Source organism: Aquila chrysaetos, chromosome 23 (genome assembly GCF_900496995.4).
Source record: "Aquila chrysaetos chrysaetos chromosome 23, bAquChr1.4, whole genome shotgun sequence".
NCBI classification, from domain to species: Eukaryota; Metazoa; Chordata; class Aves; order Accipitriformes; family Accipitridae; genus Aquila; species Aquila chrysaetos.
This window is the reverse complement of record NC_044026.1, coordinates 6618290-6644363: the sequence shown is the minus strand read 5'-3', so window position 1 is coordinate 6644363 and position 26074 is coordinate 6618290. Positions and strand designations below refer to the sequence as shown.

At 43.8% G+C, this 26074-nt stretch overlaps 1 protein-coding gene across 13 annotated transcripts in view; it reads left to right on the top strand.

Annotated features, from left to right (window-relative positions):
• Positions 1-14568, top strand: part of MAP4K4 (mitogen-activated protein kinase kinase kinase kinase 4) — a 171410-nt gene extending 156842 nt beyond the window's left edge. For all 13 annotated transcript variants that reach the window (XM_041119526.1, XM_029998681.2, XM_029998687.2 and 10 more), the window contains 6 exons: positions 3374-3508; positions 6468-6568; positions 7317-7466; positions 8279-8438; positions 10417-10556; positions 11320-14568. In XM_041119526.1, coding sequence (XP_040975460.1) covers positions 3374-3508; positions 6468-6568; positions 7317-7466; positions 8279-8438; positions 10417-10556; positions 11320-11403 — 770 coding nt within the window. In that variant the 3' untranslated portion in view covers positions 11404-14568. The remainder of the gene's footprint in view (positions 1-3373; positions 3509-6467; positions 6569-7316; positions 7467-8278; positions 8439-10416; positions 10557-11319) is intronic.
• The last annotated feature ends 11506 nt before the right edge of the window (positions 14569-26074 follow it).

Below are 26074 nucleotides of genomic sequence, written 5' to 3'. Positions count from 1 at the left end.
TGGTGCAAGAAAGCTTTGCAGGTCAAAGCAGAGTAGTTGATCGTGTTCTTCAGTTCATACTGTTGGGAGGCAAAAACATAGTTTCGGCTGCTAAGGTAATACAGTGCTGAGAGTCATAAAAATGCTGGAGGAGGGATCAGCGACGTGCATACAGAACATGCTCTGCTTGTGGCTCCCCAAGGGTTTTGCCAGCCCAACTGGCTGATGGTGGCACTCAGGAAGGTAGGAAGGGATGACGGAGCAGAAGAACTGGTTGGAATCTGCCTGCTTAATAATTAAAAACCACAGCAACAGTAAAAACAAAAACTCTATATAGGAAACGGGACTTTGCATTTGAAACAATGTCTGTGGGAGAATCGGAGCCGGGAGTTCTCATACAAGTCACTGGCTGATCAGTTTGTTTGATGGCTGGAGCAGAGTTTTCTTTCTTATTTCATGACCATAACAATTAGACAAAGGAGAAAAAAAAAAAGAGACCAGATTTTTGAGACCTGTTTAAACTGACTGGTAGAGATTTACAAGCAGAAGGATGTAATCCCCCACTCCCAATATGAACATTAAGAGCAGCATAACTTGTTGAAATACATGCATAGCCACGTTTATATAACTAACCAGTGCTGCTCTTTTCATGTCAGGCTGCTGAAAGGCAGAGGAATTTCCTGTCTTGTGACTTTCCTTGTGGTCTAGACACTAAAACACAATGGGAACGCACTTGAGATATTTCTCTGTTGTTGTTTTGAAAAATGTTTCTGGTTGGAGAGAAGTACCCTGGTGCACATCATGTGAACCAAAAAAAAAAAAAAAAAATTAGCCACGTGCTGGGAAGTTCCCGTGTGTGCTGTTTGTTCTGAGTCTTCAAGTTTGACTAAGCTACTGGGGAAGCTAAAGCCGTGGAAATATCTGAGAGAGAATTTGTCTCCTGGTGGACAGGGACTTGTGATGGTTTTAAAAACATTCAGTGCATTGTACTGCCCTTGAGCCCTCTGAACTCTTGTTGCCCAGAACTGCAGTGCCTTCTGGTCTGGACGATGTTCCCTATTTTTCAGTGTTTCTAAAAGGGCCCTTGTGGCTATTGTTTGCAGTATTTTCTTGGGAGGACCTTTCCTTGGTCAGATGTGGGACTTCTGGGAATATTGTTTCCTGCTCTAGTCCCTTTTCCAAATCTTTAGAAAACTTTGGGAGTGATGGGGCTTTATCCCTTTATGAAACGTGGCTTAATAAATATGAAGTCAGGCAGTAAATCCAGATGCTCATTTACTGCCAAATCTGCTGTCACATTTGTAGTGGGGATAAACAAAGGACAGTGCAATGTTACTTCACATTTCATTTCGTGCCATCAGAGCAGAGGGGCTTTTAAAATTAAATACCAGGTCTAGTATTTGAAAACAGGTCTCCAATTCCGCTTTAGATTTAAGCTCAGTGAACAGATTTTTGACCGTGAAACCGCCTCCTCTTTTCCTCCTGCCCTTCCCCATCCAAGTAATCATAAAAGGATCTTTTAAACCGTGCATCTTCGTAACGGAACGGCTTGTGGTGCTGGAGTCCTTGGAGCAGCCTGTTTGCAAGCTGTGCTTCCCCGCGTGCTGCCCCAGCCCCTGCAGCTGCTTTTCCCGAGGAGCCCGGCTCTGCCATCGGGGCAGGGGCTCTGTGCCAGCTCCAGGACCCCAGGGTGGAGCTGGCCGGGCACAGCGAGATGGTCTCAATGCTCGGGCTTCGTGTCCTGCTGCAGCCGGGATCCCCTGATGCTGTATGCCCATCCCTGTCTCGCAAAGGAGCAGCCAGCTGTGAACTGATCCATCGGTAGGCATCATGTGAAGACTTCAAAAGACAAATTAAAGACGTTAGCTAAACTCTGTAGCTGGATCTGGCTGGCAGGTCATGGCTTTCTGCAGCGTGGTCCAGTACGGTGTCACTTGGCCAGCCCAGCACTGACTGCAGGACAGGTCAGCTGTCTTCTTCTCAGCTCCAAGGGCCGTGAAACGCTGTCCACAGGCACCCGGCTGCCTCATCATGGCTCATGAAGCACTAGCATGGAGCTACTCCACTGACAAGCTGCATCCCTGAGAGCATCTCCTATTTCCTTTCGTTGCGCAGAGTCCTCGTGGAGCCTTCTGAAATGGCTCCTAGTCAAAGCAGGGATCATCTCTCTTCCTCGCTTCCAGCTTCATCTGTGGGACTGTAATGGCTTTGGGCAGCAAAGCAGCTGGAGGAAGGAGGATGCAAACTTTGAGTATATGCATTTAGGGCCACCTTCTCGCTAGTTCAGCAAATGCTTTGTAGGCCATTAGTTGTTGAAGAATCACTGATAAAGTTTATCATGAACCTTGCTCTGCATTCAAAGAGGCCTTCTTGTATTGAGAGTTAAGAGTCTGAGCTGTATTTTGATGACTGTGGCAGATGCGTTGTCAGCTGAAGATAGGGCAGCCTGGACAAGTAGATTCTCTCACCTGTGGAGAAGAAACACCTCTTGCAGTTTCTGTGTGCAGGCTGATAAGTATTACACCCCTTGCAGCACAAGGGAAGGGCTGCTGACAAAGCAGTCGTCAGCTTTTAGCAAGCGGATGAAGTTTGCATGGGCTGTGTGAAATTCTCTCACTGTAATTTCAGGTATTGTACATTTTTACTTACAACAGAACTGGTGTAAAGTGGTTCGGTAATGAAATTGTTTAGCGCTGCTGTTTGGTGTGCTTTTCTACCAGGGGAATAATGAACATTCTTAACAAAACTTGACCAGTTTGTGTCTCTGAGCATGATACAAGGGATGAAAATGTCCTGGTAACTAACTGGGAAGAATTTGTGAAATACATTTCATCACCATATTCTTCTTCACTTTTGCTTCCTCCTTTCAAACCAGTCCTACTCTCTTCTAATAGCTGTGTAGATAATTTTGGGCCTCAAATTCCATCCTGCTGCTGTCCTACAGTTTGGTGCGAAAAAGAGCCATTCTGACTTAGCTTGCTGTCCTACAGTTCTGTGCGAAAAAGAGCCATTCTGACTTAGCTATCTATTTTTTTTTATCTTGGTGCATGACTCTTTGGTGCTTTTGTTGTGGGACTATAAGGCTTTTCTAATAAAAGTTGTTTGCATCCTAAGAATCAGGCAACTGAAGAGCTGTTCCCTTGAGTTTGTCATTTTATGTTCATGTGGTATTACCATGTGTCTCTGTCATTGACTATCGGGAAAGCGTGTGTTTGGGTGGAGTCTGGAGTAAAGCTGTTGTGGACATAAAAACTGAGGGAGATTTCTGTGGTTGCATAGCTTCTCCTTCATTGTTATTTTGGTTTGCTCTGCAGGGCTTTCTGTTTGCTTGGGCAGGGTTTTTTGCACTTATCTTCCTATGGAGATAAACCAATCTTTTTCATTTTGTGGCCAGGTAAGAAGAACAAGTTGCGAGTTTACTATTTGTCCTGGTTAAGAAATAAAATCCTTCACAATGACCCTGAAGTAGAAAAGAAACAGGGCTGGACAACGGTGGGCGACTTGGAAGGCTGTGTGCACTATAAAGTTGGTGAGTAGCAAATGCGATTATCAAATCATCAGGATAAAAGCTGGCTCAGAAAGGGAACTGCAGTGTGTGTAGCTGCTGGGTTTAAGGTTTGGGTTTATTTCTAGCTGTCTTCCCTATCCCTCGGGGTGAACTTTTCTGGCAAAGGACCAGAATAGATGGCGAGTTACTGGGTTAAACTGAACATGAGAGAGGTTTTGCAGTGTGATGCTGGGCTGTGAACTGAAGCGGGCACAAGCCCCCATCTGTCTCCTTCCCGTAGTGGATGCAACTACCAGGAGAGTGCTAATAAGGCCAGTTAGGGCTGGTAACGTTTCACCACCTCTGTTAGACCCATTAGGTAACAGAGGGACTCTTGTCAACCAGCAGCCGTTGTCTTCACCAACGGGGTTCCCTAATCTTTTACCATGATGAAATCACATGCTGGAACGGAGTGAAAAAAGTCTCTCTCTTTAATGTAGATTTTAAAGACTGGGCAAAAAAAAGAAAAGGAAAAAAAAAAGAGAGTGGGAGAAGAAAGCAAGTGCAGCTAGTGCACGAGCTTTGGGGAAGCATCTGGGAACAGAAGCATATGTTTAACTTCAAGATGATTCATTGATTCCCCTTAGCTCACGAAATTTCTTAATGCCGTCTCAGATCAACTGCAGTACAGTTACGGGATGAAGTGTGTTTTCACTAGGCAGGTGCCTTTTGAGTGGTATTAAGTAATTTAAATGGATTTGGCTGTAGAAACTTCCACCAGAACTAGTGAAAGACATGTAGCATTCAGTCAGCAGAGTATGCAGTGAGCCCGCTGCCCTGCAGATGGGGATATGAACCAAGAGCTCTTTCTCCTGCTTCGGTTTCATGATGCATCTTAATGGGCACTGGATGTTGCCTTTGATTTGGTTTTCTCCTAAGAGCCAGCTCAGTTCCTTTCCAGCTGTGTCAGTCAATGTGGAGCAGCAGCAATCAGCCTGAGCTCAGTCTCCTCCTGTCACGCGTGTGCTCTTGGAAAAACCTGCTGGTGGGGCGTAATCAATAACGATGGCAGTAAGTGACTGCTGAACCAGGAGCTTGACCCCGAAAACAATTAATAATGTACTTCTCTGGTATCATACCCCAGGGTGTCAGCAGCATAATGAAGTGGCCTGTTAACAATACATTAACAGCTATTGCAAGGAGGCTTTCCAGCAGGGAAGCATCTGAAACAAAGAGCATTCTCTTCCAGATGAAGAGGGGTTTGTTACCCTGGGCTGCAGCCTGGCACTGAACTTCCCTCTGAACCATAGACGTACTGTAGACTTCTTCAGGTAGTGAGAGGCCGCTTTGACAGCTGCGCTTCAGTTCCCAAGGATGAGCTCTGCCAATAGTTGGGCTCACGGTCTGGAGGCTGCCATCGAGGCAGCTGGCACTGATTTGCTTCCTTGTCTCTTTGATGGAACAGGGGTCTGGGACGTCAGGGTGAAGTGGTATTTATGGATCTCGGTTGCTTCAGGCAACTTTTGGCTTCTCTAAATGATAAATTGCTCTTTCGAAACTTAAGATTTGGGTGAGTTCCCAGATAGCACCCAGAGCAAAGAATGAGGATTATCAAAGGTCCCCTTTCACAGATAAGGTGGTTTTGTTTAACACCCCCCTCTTCCCCAAGAAAAAATTCCAAGAAGTCTTGTAAGCTAGACAAGACTGAACAAAAGCTCTGTTTTTTAGTCAGTACAGCTGTGGAGGTTGAGCAATTTTTTATTTTTTTTTTTTCTATTGAAAAAGTGTCAAGTCCTTTAACACTTATAGTTCATTAGTCTTGCTTTCCTGCAGAGTAAAAAGAGAGCAAGTACTAGCTTTGTCTCCCTGTCTCTTGGTAGGCAACAACAACTGCAGGCTTGTACAATAGTAAGATATCTAAAAGACCTTAAAATAGTATTTATTAAAGAAGTGTTCTTCTCACAAGTCTGAGATTTTCACTCCTGCCATGTTTCAAAATCAGTTTTGGTTGGGAGATATAATGGCAGAAGGTGAACATGCATGGAATTACTCATTGTTTTGGAAAAGTGTCATATTCCCCTAAAAATCGGGGTGAAGAGGTTGCAGAAACCTCCAGAAGTTTCTCAGTGTCATCTAAATAATGTTAATTTTTTTTTTCTCCCCCTAAAAAGAGTGTTGGAGACAGGTTTAACAAACCTCAATGTTTCGAAGTCCCCATGATCTGTTCCTTCCCAAATCCAGATGGCAGCTGGAACTGCAGATCCAGCAACACTTCTGCAATGGCCATTCCTAGTCTTCGTCAGCCCTCTCCTGAGAACAGCAGTAGTGAACAGAGCTTTTTCTGATGGTTCATTTAGCCAGCTGTTTGAATATGGCAACGGAGATATATTCGAGCATCTGTGGATCAGCTATGTAACGACACTTTATTTCTGATAAATACTGTGGACTTTTTTTTTTTCAAGTGAGTTGTCTCAGACTTTAGGGACAAAGGAAAATGCTCCGCTATCAAACTTGCCTTTTGCTTTTGAAATGGACTTGTTTCTTAACTTTTTATTTTAGTTCCTTTTTTTCCTCCTTTCCTCTGGGGAATTTTGCCATCAGTGCAAAATACTGCTGCCAGTGCTGACTGGAACTGCCAACACGTTCTGCCACAGTCATAGCCTTCTTTTATTGGAAATGTCCCTGTCTGAAAACTGATTTTCTTGTCTTGATGAGTAAGCACTGTCTAATGTGGAAAAAAATAAGCGTAAATAAGTGTGTACCGACTAGGTAATTCGAAACATGGTGGCAGGTTCGGTTACTGATAAGAGTAATGATTTTTGTGGCATAAATGTGTCAAAATACTTAACTACATAGAATTAGCAATCCTAAAATGCAGTGTTACTAAAAACCTCCAAATGTATGTAAGTATGGAGAAATATTGTCATTTTCTGCTTTCCTGAAGTAACTGGAATGACTTTGGAATTACTGCTGAATTCTTTTTTGTTTTGTTTAATTTCAGTAAAATATGAAAGAATCAAGTTCTTGGTAATTGCATTGAAGAGTTCTGTGGAAGTCTATGCATGGGCACCAAAGCCATACCATAAATTTATGGCCTTTAAGGTAACAGTATATTTCAGCTGTATGTAGGATTTTCTCATAGACACTCGCAGTTACCCCTTTTACAAAAATGTTCTGACATTTTATCATGGTCATATTACAAGTTCTTTGGTAAATCTCCCACAAACTTCGTATTTTATTGTAATTTATGAGGTTTTTTAGTTCTAAGAGGCAGTATGCTTAAAATTCTAAATTCTAACTGAGCATAAACTAATAATCAAAATGACACAATATCACAACTATTTGTTTCATCTCTCTGTAACTAAAACATGAGGCAGAGAGAAGTGAACTGAGTCTAAACATCTTAATCTGAGCAGAAGAAGTCATTAAGCGATACTCAGCATTGTTATTTTTTTTGAACGCTGCAAGAATGAAGTTAGCTGGTTTGGTATAATTACCAGACTGATTTACAGACAAATCAGTTACTGTCGGTTGTGCAGATTGAAGCAGACACTATGGGAGTGTCAAATTGCCCTGAACTTTGGGGAGAACAATTCTTACTAAAAAACAAACTGACCAACTAAAGTAAACCCCACAGAAAACAGCTTACAATATTATGTGATGGAAATGCAACAGATTGCAGAGTAATCTGTCCCTGTCCATGAGAGATGTGTTAGCCTAACTGGTCTGGTGGATGGGGGCTGGAGGGACGTGGGAGGAATAAACCCATAATATGTGCATTAGAGCATGTTTTTATAAAACCCACTGGTTCTAAGCAGAAAAGTAAATCTCACTGATGGTTGTCTCACAGTCGTTTGGAGAATTGGTACATAAGCCATTGCTGGTGGATCTAACCGTAGAAGAGGGTCAGAGACTAAAAGTGATCTATGGCTCCTGCGCTGGCTTCCATGCCGTTGATGTGGATTCAGGATCGGTCTATGATATTTATCTACCGACACATGTAAGAGCTGCTGCCGGGGTCGGTTTTTTCCTTTCTTTCTGGTTGTCCCTGCCCCTTCCTTTCCTCAGCTGACCATCACACGAGGCTGTCCCTATGGATCACTGCCAGATGCTGGCCGCGGTAAATCGGGTGGAGAGGTCCGAGCGGATGCGGCCACCTGTGCTTAGGGGCTTGCGCCTCACTCTCTGTCTTCTCCTCGTGGTCAGTACGTCTCCGTGGTTGGGAGCTGCCCACTCAGATCTGACGTGGGCCAACGTGACGGTTTCAGGGGCAGCACCTAATGGCCGAGTGCATTGCAAATGCCCGGCAGAGGCTGCAGGGAAGGTGGCAGTGCAAATGACACGACAGCCCACTGATGAGATTCAACAGGGTTGGCAAAGGCCAGGTGGCTTTAGCTACCAAGGTTTCCCGTTGTTTGTTGTACACAGAGCTGTCAGGTGGGCCTGCGGTGTGTGACGTACCTCCCCAAGCACCATTCACTACAGTGCAGGGGTCTGAGGTCTGCTTCTGGGCTGCTTGCCCCAGGCTCCCTTTCTGCCTATGGAAAGAAATGGGCACTCTTACAGAGAAGTTAATCCTTCCTGGTTTTAGATACCTGCCTTGAGATGAGAGGATTTGTGCCCCAAGGGTTTACAGTCTTTGTTGTCACTGTGTAGGGTGGCTAGCTAGGGGGGAGCAGAGCTAGCACTTCTAAAGTGAGTAAATCCCCGATCTGCTGTCAGCCAAAATCAAAAATCACCCAGCCCCTTTCTCCCAGCGCAGGCTCTGCGGCATTAAAACAAAAGGCTTCCTCTTCTCTTCTGTCTCCGTAGATCCAGAGCAGTATCCAACCTCACGCAATCATCATTCTCCCAAACACGGATGGGATGGAGCTACTGGTCTGCTATGAGGATGAAGGAGTTTACGTCAACACGTACGGAAGGATAACCAAGGATGTGGTTCTGCAGTGGGGAGAAATGCCAACTTCAGTTGGTAAGCGCCTCTGGCGACTCATATACAACGTGCCGTTAGGGAGCGTGAGTGTGTGCATGCGGGCAGAACAAGGTGCATCAGGTTCGACTTCAGATTCAGAAGCAGCAATGTTGTAGTATTCCTGGAAAACAGCTGTGCAAAGTGGAGAGTAATCATACGGATCTGTTTTGTGCTGAGTTTTTAAGAACAAAATCCAAACAAGTTGTGGAGTTCAGGAATAAAAAACTCACCAGGGCCTCTGTAGGCTGCTGCAGAATTTTGCTAGACAGCCACAAAGTTGTGGAAACCTTTCAGTATAAAGACATGTAAGGTGGCAGATGGGTAAGATATTATGGGTAATGCTTTTTAGATAACAGTCAGTATATCTGATTTGATGTGTTTAATTCACCTGCAGATTGCTCATCTATCCTAGCATGATAGTTCTCCCACATCTCTCCAGCTCAAAATAAGGTCGTTTTGAGAGTGGGAGCAACAAGTGTAGTAAAATGGGCGCAGATTTGTTACGGACACAAGTAGGCACCAAGATCGCTCTTACTGCCTGTGTTGCCGTATTTCAGTGCTGAGCGTAGCATGGGCTGTGGTCACACCTTCGTTTTGCTGGGCAAGCACATTGTATTTTATGTGCTTTGGAATGGATGCATGTATTGGGAGGTGACTGCTGATAGCTGTTCGAGCAACGCGAACAATAATGGAGGAGGAAATTTAAAGAAGTGTCATGCACAGCATGTTCACTCCTGCGGTGATTAACTCTTGACTAGATCTAAAAGCAAGCAGATCAGCTGGCAAATTGCAGAGCCTTTGGGGACTGGAGTGCCTGTGAAGTAAATGGCACTGAGGCAGCTGACACCATCTGAACATCTCATCTGACAATTTTTAGAAGCTGTTTGGCCCAGTTACCATGATGGTATATGCAGTGTTATAGGTATACATTATACTGTAGTAGATAATTTGATTTCACTGAAAATTAATACGAAAAAATTCTATAAAAGGGAAGTACTGCAAAATTAAATATTTTTAAATTTTGCTTGCTAAGAGCTATTGTACTTCTTTTTATTTTTCTGTTAAGTATGCATGCAAATCAGAGGCAACAGCTTATTCTTCATTAAGTTCCCATATGTTATTCTTGGCAGCATTCCTAAGACTATCCATCAAATTGCTTTTTGAATATACCTTTTCATAATGCTGGTGTCTTTCTCCTTTATTTGATTTTTTTACTGCTATCAAGAACAGATTTCTTCCCTCATGCTACTACTAATCTGTTTTTCCCCAGTGACACTCTAAGGAAAAATGCTTGATTTTTTGCTTTATTTGTGCACAAAGGAAAGCGGTATGACAAATAATAGTATTTCCACTTGGAGAGCTTAACATGAACCCCTTTTGAGATATACTGAATGCTTTTCAGACCAATTGGCTTTCTCAAGGAGATCAGTTTTTTGAAGTATTACTCCTATTAAAGGAGGCTAGCTTATTTTTTTCTAGCGTTCCCTTTCCCTCTCCTCTTTCTCTGATTTTGCTGACAAACTCCTTCAAGGAAGGGAAGTAACACAGAACTGGTGCTGAGGACATACTGGAGTGGATGGGTTTAGTCTATTTAAACCTTAGGTTCTGCTTTCTCCTTGTCAACACCTAATTAGCCTGTCTCTTTGCCAAACTTGGGAGAAAAAGCCTGTCTAAAAACTCGACGTTCCTTCCATTTAATTGAAGGTTGTAAAGTTCCCTTTGTGACAGGAATGCTCAGGGAAGAAGTATATAACTGACGTGGAAAACCTGCGGGGAAATTTAAGAAAAAAAAGGTATTTTTAGGCATCATGAAGGTGCTGAGGACAGAAATAGCACTGTGAACATGTGAGTAGTTACAATATGCACATGCAGATAATTTTTAACTAGAGTGTGTCAGTGTATTCCTCTGCTTTTTCAGTTCCTCCATGTTGCCCGCTACCTGTCCTAATGGGCTGTGTGCTGTGTTTTCTTTCCAAAGCGTACATCCGATCCAACCAGATTATGGGCTGGGGAGAAAAAGCTATCGAAATACGATCAGTGGAAACTGGACACTTGGACGGTGTGTTCATGCACAAAAGGGCACAAAGACTCAAGTTCTTATGTGAACGCAATGACAAGGTATAATTCTGCCCCCGACACCGCCCCCCGACCCCCAGCTTGCCCAAGACGATAAACATGTACTTTAACTGGGTCCTTGGGTTGGGTTGACCCTGACCAGCAGCCAAACACCCACCCAGCCTCTCGCTCGCTCCCCTCTCCTTTGGGATAGGGAGAAAATAGAAGGAAGGCAAAAAGACTCGTAGATCAAAACAAAGACGGTTTAATAAGGACAGCAAAAGCTGCACACGCAAGCCAGGCAAAATAAGGAATTCATTCACAACCTCCCATTGGCAGGCGGGTGCCCAGCTGCTTCCCGAGAAGCAGCGCTTCGGCGTGCGTAACGCTTGGGAAGACAAATGTCATCACCTCAGCGTCCCCCCCGGCCTCTCTCTTCCCCTGAGCTTTTATCGCTGAGCATGATGCTATACGTTATGGGCCATCCTTTTGGTCAGTTTGGGTCGGCTGTCCCGGCATTGTCCCCTCCCAGTCTCTTTCCCAGCCCCAGCCCACTGGCCTTTGAGGGGCGAGGGGGCCAGAGAGAGCGCCTTGATGCTGTGCAAGCGTTGTTCTAGCGGTAGCCGAAACACTGGTGTGTTAATAACACTGTTTAGACAAAAATGCAAAGCCCAGCACCACACGGGCTGTTACGAAGAACGTCAACTCCATCCCCACCAGACCCAGCTCAGCACTGCGATTGCGCTGTAAATATCGGGGACAGTGAAGGCAAATTAGAGCCACTGCTGTCCTACCTGTGGAATTAACCAATTTCTTTTCTTCACAGGTTTTCTTTGCCTCCGTACGGTCGGGTGGAAGCAGTCAAGTCTATTTCATGACCCTTGGCAGGACTTCTCTTCTGAGCTGGTAGAAGCGGTGGGATTTGGCGAGGAATTGCTGACATCCAGAGTCTGAGATCTTCATAACTCGGAATTATTTTCAACTGGAGTACAGACCTGCACTAATGCAGCACTCTGTGTAAATGTGTGTGCAGGCATCACTGGTGTTAGGTTTCTTTTTGTTTTTCAACTGAGGCTGCGACGCAGCTGGTGCTGTAAAGATATTGCCATCAGGTGCTAAAATGTCTTTGAGATTTGGGATCACGCTAGAAAGCTATAGGTCTTCTTTTCCCTTCAGCTCCAGGATTCCTAGGCTTTGAAGGACTCTGTTTGTTAGTGTTAAAACAGAGGGGGGGAAAAAGGAAAAAAAAAACCAGAGTTACCATGAACATGCTGTTGAGTGGACAGGAGGCAGGCAAGAGAAGGTGAGAAGTGGTGTAGAGAGTCAGACTGGCTGAAACAGAGGGCAGATCTAGTCTAGTAATGTTAGCAATGTATTTAATTGACATTTCTTTTTTGTAATGTGACAATATGTGGACAAAGAGGAAGGTGCAGGTTTTAAGAAGTTAATATTTATAAAATGTGAAAGACACAGTGACTAGGATAACTTCTTCTTGGGGACAGGGAGGGTGGGAAGGGGCTCGGGGTGGAATTCTTCAGTTTTTTTGTTTCTGCAGTTTTATTTTGGCCTGGCCAATAACTTTAGTCATTTTCTGTGTACCAGGTATTGCCTGAAACATGTGCAGATGATAAAAAGGAAAAAAAAAAAAATAAAAAAAAGAAAAAAAGGAAAAAAAAATTCATTTTCTATAATGATTCTGTGTTAGGCCAGAACTTGGTTATGTCACAGTATTAGCACTGCCTCAGTTAAAGGTTTAATTTTTGTTTAAACCTAGAAGTGCAACAACAGTTTTACCACAGTCTGCACTCGCAGAACTTAAAAAAAAAAAAAAAAAAAAAAAAAAAAAGAGAGAGAGAGAAATAAAATCCAAACTACATATGTTTATTTTTTGTGCCTACCTCATTGTTTTTAATGCATAAAATAAAAGAGGTGGTTTAGTTTATACGTTTTTAGATGAAAACCATTAATGTCTAATTTAATCTTAATACCAAAACTACCAGATTGAAAGGTTTCTGACTGTTATTGCATAGCAAGTTTCAGCAGGAGGAGAGAGTGGTCCGTTGGGGCAATAATGGTAGCGGTATGGCAGTGAGACACTGATTAATGTAATTTGCTTACAAAATTTGATGAAGCAAGCATTTTTTTAAACCAGTTTCATCCTGAATAGAAGTCTGAATTTAGCCTAAACCCAGAGGTTTCACTCTTCTAACACGTGGGCTTAGTAACAGGCAGGTAAAAATAACTAGGCTAGTTCTATAAACTGTTAAATGTTGTAGGAAACATTTTGGGGCGGTGATGTTTTTCTTTTTTAAGAATGCAATGCACTAAAACTCTTTTAAGAATGTAGTTAATACTGCTTATTCATAAAAACAGCGTATACCTGTGTTTAGATGTAAGATCCCAGCTCTGGCTTTTTTTCTTTCTTTTTTTTTTTTTTTTAAAAGTCAGTTTTATTTTATGAATAAGTTCTGACATTTGTAATAAATGTCTTGAGAGTAATAATTTGTTTAATGGCTACATGTTCATTACTTGAGAAACCTTGAGTGTATAATAATCTGTTGGTGTTGTAATAATGCACAGTGTCACAATTCAGCCATTTGTTTCATCCTTTTTGTTTTCACTTCTTTTTTTGTTTTGTTTTTTTTTTAATTCCTTTGGTGGGGTACTTTGTTGACAGCTGCCTTAAGCTGTTCATTCAGTGAACAGGCTCCCAGTGTTTCATGGGCTTTGTCTTCTGCTGTGGTTAACTTTCCTTCATGGCATGACAGGTAGGGCTTTTTAAACACGTATTCTTCAATTCAGTCAAGCCGATGGCTCGAGTGACTGGTCACACAATCCATTAAGAGCCAAGAGCACCGAGTGTGCAAAGCTCAGACTCGACAGACCCTTCTTTTGGTGTCAAATCTGACTGCTGTAAATCCTTCAACCCCAATCAGCGTTGCTGCTGAAGACTCTCCTTCGAACATCGTAGACGGTTGAAAAGCGAGCGGTAAATGCGTACCGCCAGCACACGTGTGTGCACACACTCCCCACACCCCCCTCAAAAGAATCAAAACTCAAGAAAGCCTTACATTTGCTGGCGGAGGAGTACCTAGAACTATTTTTTTTTAATTGTATGACTTTTGGATAGCGTTGAAGGTGAAGGATGTGTTCTTTTCAGGCCCGGTGTGGTCAGCCAGAAGAATGATCAACCTTTTGTACTATAATGAACTAAAGGGGACTCGGAAACACGACGTGATGGTAGACGTGGGTGTAATCACACAGCTGCCCTGTAGTGTAGTTTGCCGAAGCTGATTCGATCGAATGTCAGTCTGCGTGATTTAAATCTTCCAGCGCTATGTGGTCAAAAATTAATCTAGTCCTTGAAAGTTGATGCTATTCACCTAGAGGAAGATGCTCCAGTACTGTAGGGATGCCCAGGTCACGGATATGTGCTGTTGAAGTTTTGAGGCTCCGGGGGGGGAATCTCCTTCCTTCGGTGGGGCTGCCCGCCCGGCAGCTTCTGCCTCCACAGAAGTGCCAACACGGCAAGGCAAAAACAGTATTACAAAACCACTACGTATACCAACATCGAACTCTTCAAACAGTGCTTTTGTAAGCAAAGAAGAAAAGAAAAGCTCCTAGGTTTAGTTTTAAGCTTTAATAAGTAATAATTTTCTGTATCTTTAAGTCAAAGTAACCCTAACTTGTATGACTGCAGTGTTTTTATTTTTTATCTTATGCACATGTTATGTTGGAGAAAATGTTTACAAAAATGGTTTTGTTACACTAATGTGCATCACATATTTATGGTTTATTTGAAAGTGATTTTTGTGGGTTTTTTAGTTTTTCATAGTAGTAGTAGTACACTTTTTGTGATTTATAACCCCAAACTCTGCTGATTATAAAGATGCTAAACAATAATACAAAATGACAAACTGCATTAAAATTACTAATCGTAGAGCTGCAAAGCAGACTGGTGACAAGTAAAACACTCAGCCTTTTTTTTGCAGTGCTATCTAACTTGTCTTCTGTGTATTATGGAAATTACTGTTTTTTCCCCGTTTTTCCTTAAATAAAGTCAAATTGACACCTATTGTATGTGGAAAGTATTTTGAATATCTGCTGGCTGCAGAAATCAAGCTGCATGTTGCCTAGTTGCATGTATCGTAAGAACAAAAGCCTTATTGTCAAATCTCATCATTTTAGAGATTTTGACAATAAATGCGGGCTTTTGAGGGCTTTTCTGTTGTTGCTCTTTTTTTTCCTTAAAGCCCTTTCTCCTGGTGCCGTTGCTCTTTTGAGAATTACAGTTTTTCTCTTGAAGAAAAAAGCGAAAAGCTTAGAAACATTCGTGAGCGCTGGGTCATTTGGAAAGAAGAAGTTGCACAAAGGAGAGCCTGGGTGCGTTGCGAACGTGCCCTCCCGCCACACTGCTTTCAGGCGTATGATTTTTGCGAGCTGGCATTACTTCTTGCCGAGAGAGCGCGATGAACGGGAATCTCGAGCCAGATTCTCACACGGCATAAAAGCACAGCTCCAAAAAACTCCGGCTTTCCGAGTCATAAGCCGTGAGTACTGAGCAGGTTTGATGCAAAGCCGCTGTTTGTGCCCCCAGGGTTCTTGTTGGCCTTTGCCCATGTTTTTGCACCACGGGCTGTGTCTTGTTTTGTGAAGTGGAGATAAGCAGTAGATGTTTCCTTCCGACTAGGCTGGTCTCTGCGAGAGGAGGAGGAAGTCTGCGTTCCGGGCTCCTGCCTTTCCGAGCGCTTTTATCTGCAGAAGGCATGGGATGTGGTGTAAGTTGAAAAATGTTTCACGGTTTCACTTGCTTCCTATGGACAAAGGTATCTGAAATCCTCGAGCCCCACAGCTTTTCCGCTTCTCCAAGTGTAGATACTGACTGAGCTTAAAAAACTAGCAGGACCGGCCAACTGCTGGCCAGGCTCCTGTCGGCTCCACTCCGAGAGCTGCTGGTTTTCTTCAGACGTTCTTGACCTGTTGAAGACTTTCCTCAGTTAAACACACCAAGCATAGTCGAGCATCTTTGCTAGTCGTGAAGACGGGTATGAGCTGTTGCTCATTACAGTATGTGGTAAGTAACCGAAAGCAGCAACCCCAGGTGTGGGCTTCACAGTGGGTGCTGGCAGAGGCAATAGAGAACACACAAAACCATCACGCTCCTGTGAAGAAAGGCACAATTGCAGTGATTTACAGGAAGAAGGAAATAAAAAAACTTGAGACCATTGGAAACTGAGCAGCGGATCTCATTCCTCTGTGGAACTTGTGTAGGTAGCAGTGGCAAGAGAGGCCCAAATTTGTACCTCGTGAGGGGAGGAGGGATGTACACAGGACAGAGGAGGGCAAATAGTGCAGCGAAAGAACACGTGTCTTTGAAATTTAACAACTGCAGAGAAAGAAATGATCAAACATCAAAAGGAGCATTTGAAACAATTTTTTTACAAGGCTTTTAAATATGCAAGTTACACATTAGTAAGGAAAAGTGCAGAACATTTACTGATGAGATTGAAGTTAAAACCCTGCAAATTAGAAAAGATAAAATAGGCAGCCCTTTTGGGGGGGTTGCTTTGCTGAAAGACGTGTGCTAGAGCATTAGGATAGCATAGGACCTTGTATGAAAGGGGGAAAGTCTAGTTTTGTGGGCTGCCACCTTTTGTGCAGAGAGCTCGTTAATTCTGCTTGTATCTATATCGTGGTCTGGGATGAGGACTGCAATATTGCTAACAAGAGACTGAAGTTGTTGGAGAAACTTCTTCAAATGCAAGAACAGAGCCTGCGGCGGAGAGGGGACTCTGCACCGTGCGTTCAACACGGGACTCTGCTGTATCAAAATGGCCCAAGGCAACAAATTTGCTAATAGCAATGGGAATGCATTTCCACCTCAGTGTCCGGTGCCCTGTTACCCACCCATAAGCTCCAGCATTTCAGCCTAAAGCTCTTTCTCTCCTTCCAACGTCACTAAAGAAGTATCAGCACTGAGTTGTGCCAAGTTGCTTGTGCAGGATTCCGTAAGCGCTAGTCATGGCCGGCCTGGTTTACTTGCTGCTGGTTCTTACTTTGCCCTTAAATCCCACACAGTCCAGCAGGGAAGCAATCCCAGGAACTTAACTGTGAGGTTTCTTTTGCCACAGGAGGAACGTGCTTTACGGCCAGGATTTCAGCTGCACGTGAGGGGTGTCCCTTGCTTGCCAGGCTATTTTGGTGCACGTATGGGACACAAGTGTGTGCCCAGCAGCTGTAAAAATGTGGGCTGCAGCTCTCTTCCAGTATCCACAAATTCACTGCTGAGCTCCGGCACCCAGCTGTTGGCCTATTTCCAACCCATTAAAGAGGGGAAGGCTGGTAACAACTGTCTTCTTTTGACTTTACCTCCTTTTTTAAGAGGTTTTTTAACACACTGCGGTGTTGGTGCTGCTCGGGGAGCTGTGGCAATGCAGGGTCAGGCGCCGGTATCGCTGCGTGGACTGCTGTGGAGATTACTGGTTGCGGGAATTAAAAGAGAACATCAGGTAATTGCAGTCACTTAATTTTCACTCCGTGAACCTGTGGCTCCACGCAGCATACGCTCTGATAAAGGGTAAAAACTCTGTTCTAGAAATACTTACTCCTTCTTATCTCTCTGGTTTATCCCACTCATGTTCTAAACAATAGTAAACCAGGGAGAGAAGGAGGGAGGAAGGTGTTTTGTTGTTTAAGAAAATAAATTTCTGACTCAATAAAAGTATACCCATTCCAGCTGAGGAAATGACAGGTTTTTTTCCTTTGTTAAATTAAAAGAGGAAATTCACTTTAACGTGTCATTCTCAGGCTCTCGTGGTTCTATGGGGTGAATATGTGGCATGGGAAAGTCAGAATAATTTGTTCCAACTGCTGCACATAGCTCAAATTTTACTTGCTCTCTGTGTGAAATATTTATTGCACAACCTCGTATTTGTCACTCAGCGTAATTTGTCCATTAAAAGGCATTGCCACACTTCCATTTTATTTTAATATTTGCATCTCCTAAGCAATTTTGCCCACGCCATGTTAGCCATGGAAAAATTGCTTTTCTGGCCGTGAAACAACTGTTGGACTGAAGGGATTGTAAAATACTGTTTGCCTTGGCTCTTGTCACGGGGAGATTACAGACAATTTTCGGTAGAGTCCCGTCGGTATAGTTGGCAAGACTCTAGTCTTACAAAGAGGCAAAGCTGAAAGACAGAACAGAGTAAATGATGTGTTTGGGAGCTTTTAGTGAGTCAGAGAGATAGTAAGAAAGCAGAGGTTTTACTTTGAGACCTTTCCCCTCAACCATTAAACCATCTTAGCCCCTTGGGCTACCAGCGTCTCCCTTGGTGTTTGATGAAGGCAGTAGAGTGTAACCCACACGGTTGCTTTCCTGGGCCAGATACTTCCTAACCTTTGGCAATTAAGACAGAAAGCCGTTAGCAAGGCTAGACCTGTGAGAAAGCAAAGCACGGAGGGAATTCACGTTTTCCTCTTCTGTTTTGCTGCAGTGATTTTACCAAATTTTTCACCGGTGCTAAGCATACACATGCATGTAGATGGCATAGAGCGTGCTTCCTTGCAGGAAGGAGGGGGCCTGGCTTTTGGCAACCCCGTGTCTCTACCGGTGGTGCCACGAGGCAGAAAGTGGACCTGGGTCCTCCTAGAAGAGCCTTGTCAACCCCACTGCAGGCTTAAGCATTTGTTTAACTTCAAACATAACACAGATGTAATCTAACCTCCTTTCTCCCGAGCCCCTAGTTGTGTCCTAGCTTCCACCATTTAATGCTTAAATGTAGTCCCAAACCTAAAGGCAGACTTCCTAGCGATGGATCCTACCACGGTGCAGACGACACAGAGCAGCCGGCAGAGCCAGACTTGTGTGCACGTACAGAAGCTTTGTCCTGAGAACTGGCTCGCTGGGCTTCATTAAGTCCTAAACCTACCCCAATCAAATCACAAGAAAATTTGTATGGAAATTTTCTTGATGTTTCGGTAATGAAATTAACTGAAAGATAAGAAGAGAGCACAAACTGGCATAGAATGTTAAAATGCAAAGTATGTAATTACAGACTCACAGTTGTAATGACTCTAATGGATATCAGAGACAAGTATAAAAGGAGAATAAATTATTTCAGGGCATAAAGAATCAGTTATGGGTAATTAAGCTGCAATTATCATTACTGTGCTGCTATGATAGGGTTTTTTTAAACTAATTTTTCTAAAATGGAATAATGCAAGTTAAGCATGAATTCATCTATTATCTGCCATTCAGATAAAAACATTTTTCTAGTGCTTTTCAAACTGTGCCAGCGGGACAGATCTCAGTTTTACACTAGTGAAAACACCAGGGATTTTTATCAAGCGATTTATTTCACGTCACACAGCTGTTCAGTGGCATCGTTTAAACTCATGTTCACTGAAGTGCATAAACCCATGGCTACTGCCAATCATGTAAGCCAGCAATCAGGTTCAACAGAGTTCTTCACACGCTTAAGATGAAGTGATTTGGTAAATTGGTAATCCAGGCCTCTAATTCAGAGCAAGGGCGGCACAGCTGAGAGCGGCCAGCAGCGTTCTTGGTTCAGTGCACAGTGCTGAGATGGCTGAACCTGGAAGTCGGCTGTTGGAAAGTTGCAGTTTACAATATTGAGACGAGCGGGTCGTTGATGTCACCTTGCCTTCAGAGGCACTTTGTAAAACGTTTCAGGTGAGCAGCCGTGGTGTGTGAAGGACCAGTAGTTCTGCTCGCGAAATCGGAGACCGGAGGTGGCAGCGGCATACGAACGAGGAGCCGGGAAGGCAGCGGGCCACCCCCTCTCCGTTTTAAGGCACAGAAGACTTTGCAGCTGGAGAGTAACCAGTGTACAAACTCGGACGTTAGAAGCGACAACACAAAATTCAGACAGAGGTTAACTTTGCCTATATTGCATGGTAACCCGCACAAAGGAGCGAGGAAATGAATTCTAGGTTTGCTCCCAGCACTCTCTCTACGGATGACCCAAGGTAATTAGGGGTATTTGCAGAGGGATTACTCCAAGTCCCTAAAATGTGGGTGCCCTTTGGTATCCTGGCTGGCTTCCAGCTGCTGCTGTGGAAGCATTGGGGTTCCCGGGGTGGTGGGGGTGTCTCAGATACCCTGGACATCTGGAAGGGAGCTGCATGCTTTTAGGTACCTAAATCCCATCAGAGGTTTTAACACGTTTGGCATGACGCTGAGCTCCTCAGTGCAGGGCTTGTCATCCGCTGCGTGTGTTTGTGTACTGCCTTGCGTAACTTAACCAGTTGATGCTGTAATACAAACCTTTAGAAAAAGGCCTTAAAAAAAAAATGCTGAAAAATTGGACAATACCAGTGTTTAATTCCTAACTTAACCCAGACACCTTTTACTACTGCTCAGCATCTAAGTACATTTATAGACTTTTCTTGAAGTGCCGTACTCACTCTACAACAGATGGTCCTCATGGGGGGGTAAGTGTTCAAAAACTCTCTTTATCTTCATTAATTAGTTTGGAGCCTTATGTATATCTTACTTGGTGTCATCCAAAGTGCTCATTTTCTCATAAATTATATCAACTTAGTATGGTTCACAAATACTAATGAACTTCTCTACATTCCTGTAAAGTGAGGGAGGGTTATCATTAGAAGCTTTTTTTTTTTTTTTATTCTGTTATCCTAACCTGAAATAAGGAACAAAAGGTTGGATTTTGTCATGGAAGAGAATTTAAAAAGCAATATGCTGATAGGTGCTGATAGGTAAACGCTTTATGAATTTTATGGCATCGATTAAGTATTTCAGAGTGTACCAATTAAACAAAATACTCTGTCTCGGTAAAACTGACCTCAGACAAAATTCACCTCTCGCCTTCCTTGATCAGAGTGCCTGTATTTCAGAAGACTAGCATTTTTTCCCATGGGAAGTATCAGTTAAATGGCAAATTAACTTTCTGATTAAAAAGGAAAAAATGGAGATGGAGAATGCATAGCCCCCTGCAATATTTATATATGAAGCACTGACGCAATGTTTTGTCCACTTGGCCAAAGTTTTCACTCGTGAGGTGCCGAATGCCTCGCTACCTGCCCCAGGTGAGAAGCTCCTCGTTGCCTTCAGGCCACGGCACCCACAGCTCTCACCCGCAGACTCGGGGACAAACAAGTGCCAGTCGCACCTATTTTGGGTAGGTGCTTCAGAGTGGTGGTTTTTGTTAGAATAACTGAGATTTGGCGGCAACAACGTGAGTGACATGAGCAACAACAACTCGCTCTGCCAAGCCCGTAAGCCCTTCCTCGGGTACGCTAAACACAAGCGGAGAACAAGTCCTTTGAGTTCAGCCAACCGTGTCTCCAACTCACGGAGGGAAAAGAGAGCTTGCGGTAAATGACTGTTAATTAGAGAGGAGATAAGCTGGTTGTTTCCTAAGGAAAAACATGTGCCCAGTAGAACAAAGGGAGGTTTAGGCAGAAAAGGATGAAAAAGGGTGGTTGGGCTATGCTATAAAACCAGTGTCTACAATGGGGCCCTGATTTCTGGTGCCTGTTTCTCAAGCTTGTCTTTAGAAGATGATTTATTCACTGCCTTTAAACACACGTCTTCTGCCTGAAAGTGCAAGGTGCATACCTTGATCCCTCTTTTGCGAAGACAGTGCGAAATAGATTTTTCCACAAATTCTGCTTGGGGGCTTTTAAAGAGCAATTCATTGCGTCACTGATGACATGGGAGGTGGGCACAACCCCTCAAGCCACAGCGTGCGGGCAAAAGGAGTAGATCCCCTTGTGCTCCTTGTTCCACATGTGCGTGTGCCTACAAATCAGAGTGTTATTGAGCACTGTTGTTCACATTTCCACAGAGAATGTCCCACAATTGTGTTGCTTAACTGAGATTGATCCGATATATTGATCCCCCGGGATCAGTTTGCAGCTGAGATTCATTGCAGCAGAATATTTGTTCCTTAAAGGCCAGTCAGAATGGAGGGTCTAGAGAGTGACTAACAGTTAAAACATTCCCTTTTATGGGTTTCTCTCAGTCAGAAATATTGTCTGGAAGTGAAATCTGCGAATCTGGATTCTGCAGGAACTTGGATGGAGTGTAAACCAGCAGAAATCTCTGCTCCTCTCAAGTCAACCGCACTCCAGGTACCTCAGGACAACGAAAGTTAATTCAGGTGAACTGTGAGGAAACGGGCAATGGAGAGAGCTGCCTTCTACTGGTGGAAGGCGATGAACTCCATCTTCTGCTCTCCAATTTTTACGCACCCAGTGACCACAGTACAGCCAGAGATTGCACCGCAGCTACTTCCAAACCTGTCTGTGAGTTCCTGCGCACACCACGGGAGCGGACGGCCCCCCCAGACATCCCTGTGCCTGGGACCCGCTGATTTCTGCTCCTGCAGGACAGGTGACCCTCCTTCACCAGACCCTTTGGAGCCATTGCTGATGGGGGGGCTGGCCAGCCTCTGGGCACAGAGTGACACCAGCAAACCCACCCGGGCCTTTGCTGACCCTCTTCGTGGGAGGTGGTGACGTGCTCTTAGACCCCGTGGGTTTTGGGGGTCTCCTTAGGTGGGACTGCCAGAGTGGGTGGCCTAGGCTGGGGTGAGGGATCTGCTTTTGCTACTCAGCGCCCCGGGGACTCCGAGGGCCGGCTGCAGCGAGTTGTTCCCCCTGGCAGCTTCGCCCACAGAGAGTAGGAAGAAGAGCGAGAGGTCATGAAAATGAACACAGTGAAGTTGTTGATCTGTTTTTGCCCCACTTCTATAAATAGAACCAACCCTTTCGGTTTCGGTTTTATTTCTAGACACAGAGAGCATCGTGTTCTCATTCCCATTGCTGAAATGGCAAAAATGGCTTCTGGGTCTTCTTCCCATTCCTTTGCAATAATGGCACCGGGTGGAAGAAGACGTGATTTCCCAGTGTCTGGGAGATGTTTGCGTGGCGAGGCCAAGTACACAAGAGCTCAAGTTCCTCTCTCGACACCCCTGGGAGAGGGTGCAGAGAGGCCGGGGACTGCACGCCAGCGGAGCTGGGGGCGGATGCTGCCCACAGATGTGGTCCACAGCTGGAGGATGCAGAGGCTGGGGAGGCTTTACACCTGGTCCTGCGCCCTGGGGCTTGCCAAGCTGGGTGCCACCAGCTGGGGGAAGCTCCTGCAGCAGATCCCACGGCTCGGTGAGACCTCTTGTTTTGGATCATCCCACACCTGGCTGCATCTGCAGGTTTCTTCCCTCCGGCAACCGTGCCTTTAGGGCCTGCAGGACTCGTTAACTTCTCAGAAGTTTGAGGGGCTTGTATTTTTGCAGCAGCTGTAAATTCAGTCTTATTTGGAGAAGTGTTATTGGTCCCGCTCCCTCCTCCTTTTCTCTGCTCCTTTTTTTCTGCTGCCTGTCCTTCCTTCCTTTCTTGTGTAGCTATCATGCTTCTGTTCCTGCCCAAAGCTATGTTTGTCTTGCAGTGTAATGGGTTGAAGCAACACACAGGAGATATTGTTTCAGTGGATGCAGCTATTGCTACTTCTAGCAAAGAGGTGACTTTGTGATACTGGGATTGCTTTTCTGCACTGTATAACTGTGCATGTATCCCGGTGCAAACTGTCCCAAGATGGGGAGATGCTCTAGGTTTTAATCAAACAGCTTTGGGCTAATATGTAAATTTGTGCAAGTAATAGAGCATTTGCACGAAGGGATGAAGCTGCAGAAGAGGTTTTGAACAGGCCAAATCCAAATCTTGCTTCTAAATTGGCCATCTGTTTGCAAAATGTATATCAGCAAATGCTGTATTTTCACGTACGTGACTTGGTTTCAAGTTGACTGTGGTAACTGAGGCTTGACTAATGAAGTTTTGTAATAGTCGTCTTCACTACTTACTCTGGAAAGTGTTGTCTGTGCTGACATTTCTCAAACACCAAATGCAAAGGCCTAGAAGTTCCTTTTGGATTTGAAATATGGTGCTGTTAAGCAAGCCCATTTTGCAAGTTCTAATCTCACTCCAGGAAACACCATTCTTGTGAAGAGGTGACCATCAGCAAAGTGCATCCAGTTTCCTTCCAGTAAGATCTGGGCTGAGTTTGTATCTCTCAGCACGGATGCTGAGTGCTTGCTGGCACACAGGATAGGTTCTCGTGGGAGTTTTGTGCAATGAGAATAGATTGGGAGATGCTCAAAGATGGGAATTTTGCAGAGGCAGTGCCGGTAAATATTTTGGGGAGGTTGTAATGGGTCAGAGATAAAAGACCAAAGTGTGCCTTTGTCAGATGAATAACATCAATGCTGTGCATGTAAATACTTGAAATCATGATGCACAAATTCTGCTTCCTGCAGCATCTTGACCACTCTGCATGTTGCAAATATTTCACATTCTTTTTTTCACTTTTTTTTGATGAGCACATTAAGATAGCCAACTTCGAGCCACAGTCTAGAGAGGTTCACATCTCACGTAAAGAAGGTTTCATTGCTTACTGTGAGATAGAGTGTTCATACAGGCCACGGAGACCTGAGACTTGCTTGGGGCTGGTGGTTTTGTTATCAGTGTGTGTGGTGTTTGTAGCATGCAGGTACGAAGAGGCTGTGAATCTCATCTTGGAAAGTTTTAATGATGACTGTATTTATTCTCAGATTCATAAGATTTTAACATTTAAGCCTATTCTCAAAAGGCCTCCAAGAAAAACAGAATTTCATCTACCCACAGTCAAAAAGCAGTTCAATTAATTCTAGCACTTAGAATTTCTGTTATGCTTTTCCTAAAGTAGGGAGGCTTTTCCTGGAAGGACCTTTGAGGTCACTGCTATACTGATGCTTTGATGATTAGTTCAGGTAAATTCTGAGTAACGGATAGCAGGGAACAATCCTTTTCCAGTAGAAATACAGTACATTTTAAATGTACAGTCTTAGCCCCTTTGATGGAATGTAGTCATCTCCTTACTATATATTTTTAAGATGTATTGTGGCAGGAAATTTCAAGAGAGCGAGCTGTTAACCGTGCAAACTCACTTGTGGCTCCTTGTTATTTTCCCTTTCATACTTGTCTGAGGTTGGTGGGACAACACTGCCGGCAGAAGCAGGTGGGGATCAGCCTCTAAAAGGAACATTGGGTAAGACTGGAGACATCTTAATTTCTCCTTTAGATTCTTCTTTCTGTCCCTTCAAAAAAACCCTAACCACCAAAACCCCCAAAGTTTTTGCCTAAGTGCTATCATTTACATGTGTTAGGCACCCATTTAGGTGTCTGCATCTGTTAAGAGATTAAAATTCTCACCACTACACTTTAAGGCTTCAGCCTACTTCAGCTGAGTTGTGATTTGAGTGTCAGATCCATCCAGTTTGGAAAGGCATGGTGCCTAATTTTGCGGAGGAGAGCCGGCGAGCTCTTGACGTATTGACTCGATGCACTGTTCACAGTGTACTACAGCACCCAAACGCTGGCTAACCCTTTCTGCTTTCAGCAGAATGCATTGGTAGTTGGATTTCTTCATGATTTGAAACAGATGGTTTGTAGTCCATTTTGCTATCATTTACCAGAGGGGTCCCCTTAAGCCACTATGAACTTGTATTCTGTTCCCTGCTAAGTCTCTGATCTCCAGGTGTAGTAACTAGCATGTCTGTTATTTCTCAAGTGCTGTAAAAATGCGAGTGTATGATTTCACAAGCTAATATTAAAATAGCACAAGTGTAAATGTCAGTAGCTTTTCACATAGATACATTGCACTTTTTATATTGCTTTACTTTTTATATTTTTATATTGCTTTTTTATTGCAGAAAAACACCCGATATTAAGCTTACTTATGATATTTAAAAGGTACCGCAGGGAAATTAAAATGCCGCCTAAAAAAAACCCGTCTAGAGACCTAGACTCTTCCTCACTGAGAGAATATGTCCGAATTGTTTAGGCTGCACGACAAGAGCTGGCAAGACTTGAGCAAACCCGTTCGGTCATGGTTGACTGAGGTTTCCCCCTTTGGCTGGTGCAGTGCTGAGACAGGGTTAGATTTTGTCAGTCCCCAGGTTTAAGGTTGTTTAGGCCAAATGTCTCAGTTTGGGTCATCTCTATTTAACCTTTTTGCATAAGGTTGTGTGAGTCTGTGGACGGATTAATGGACTTATTTTCCTCCTCAAGCCTGTGCTGGTGTGTTGAAATTTTAAACTGATGGACCAAAACATATTTGTTTCATCACCGTTGGGAATTATTTTTAAAAAGTGATGTATTTGAGACATAGTTAAAAAAAGTATGGCATCCTTGAAGTGAACAGTGTGTGATATGTGAAAGGAGAGGAGGGAACAAGCAGCTAAAAACAGAGCTAATTAAGTTAGCAGTGTAAGTGCCATTGTGCACAGACAGATGGGTACCAGCTGTCTTTTTGGTAGATACTGAGATATACTATATGAACCGAGGAAGAAGAATGTACTTTAACTGAACACTGCTAACCTTGTAGAATAAAAAAGATCTGTAAAAACCTTCATGAAACCTAGATTTTTAATTTTTTTTTTTTCCTGAAATAAGTAGGGCCATATTTGGTGTAAATGTATGTTTTTCTTTAATATTCAAATGGGAAAATATTTCAAATTGTTTCAGTCTCTAGTGCACCTGAAAAACCTCTGGATACATGA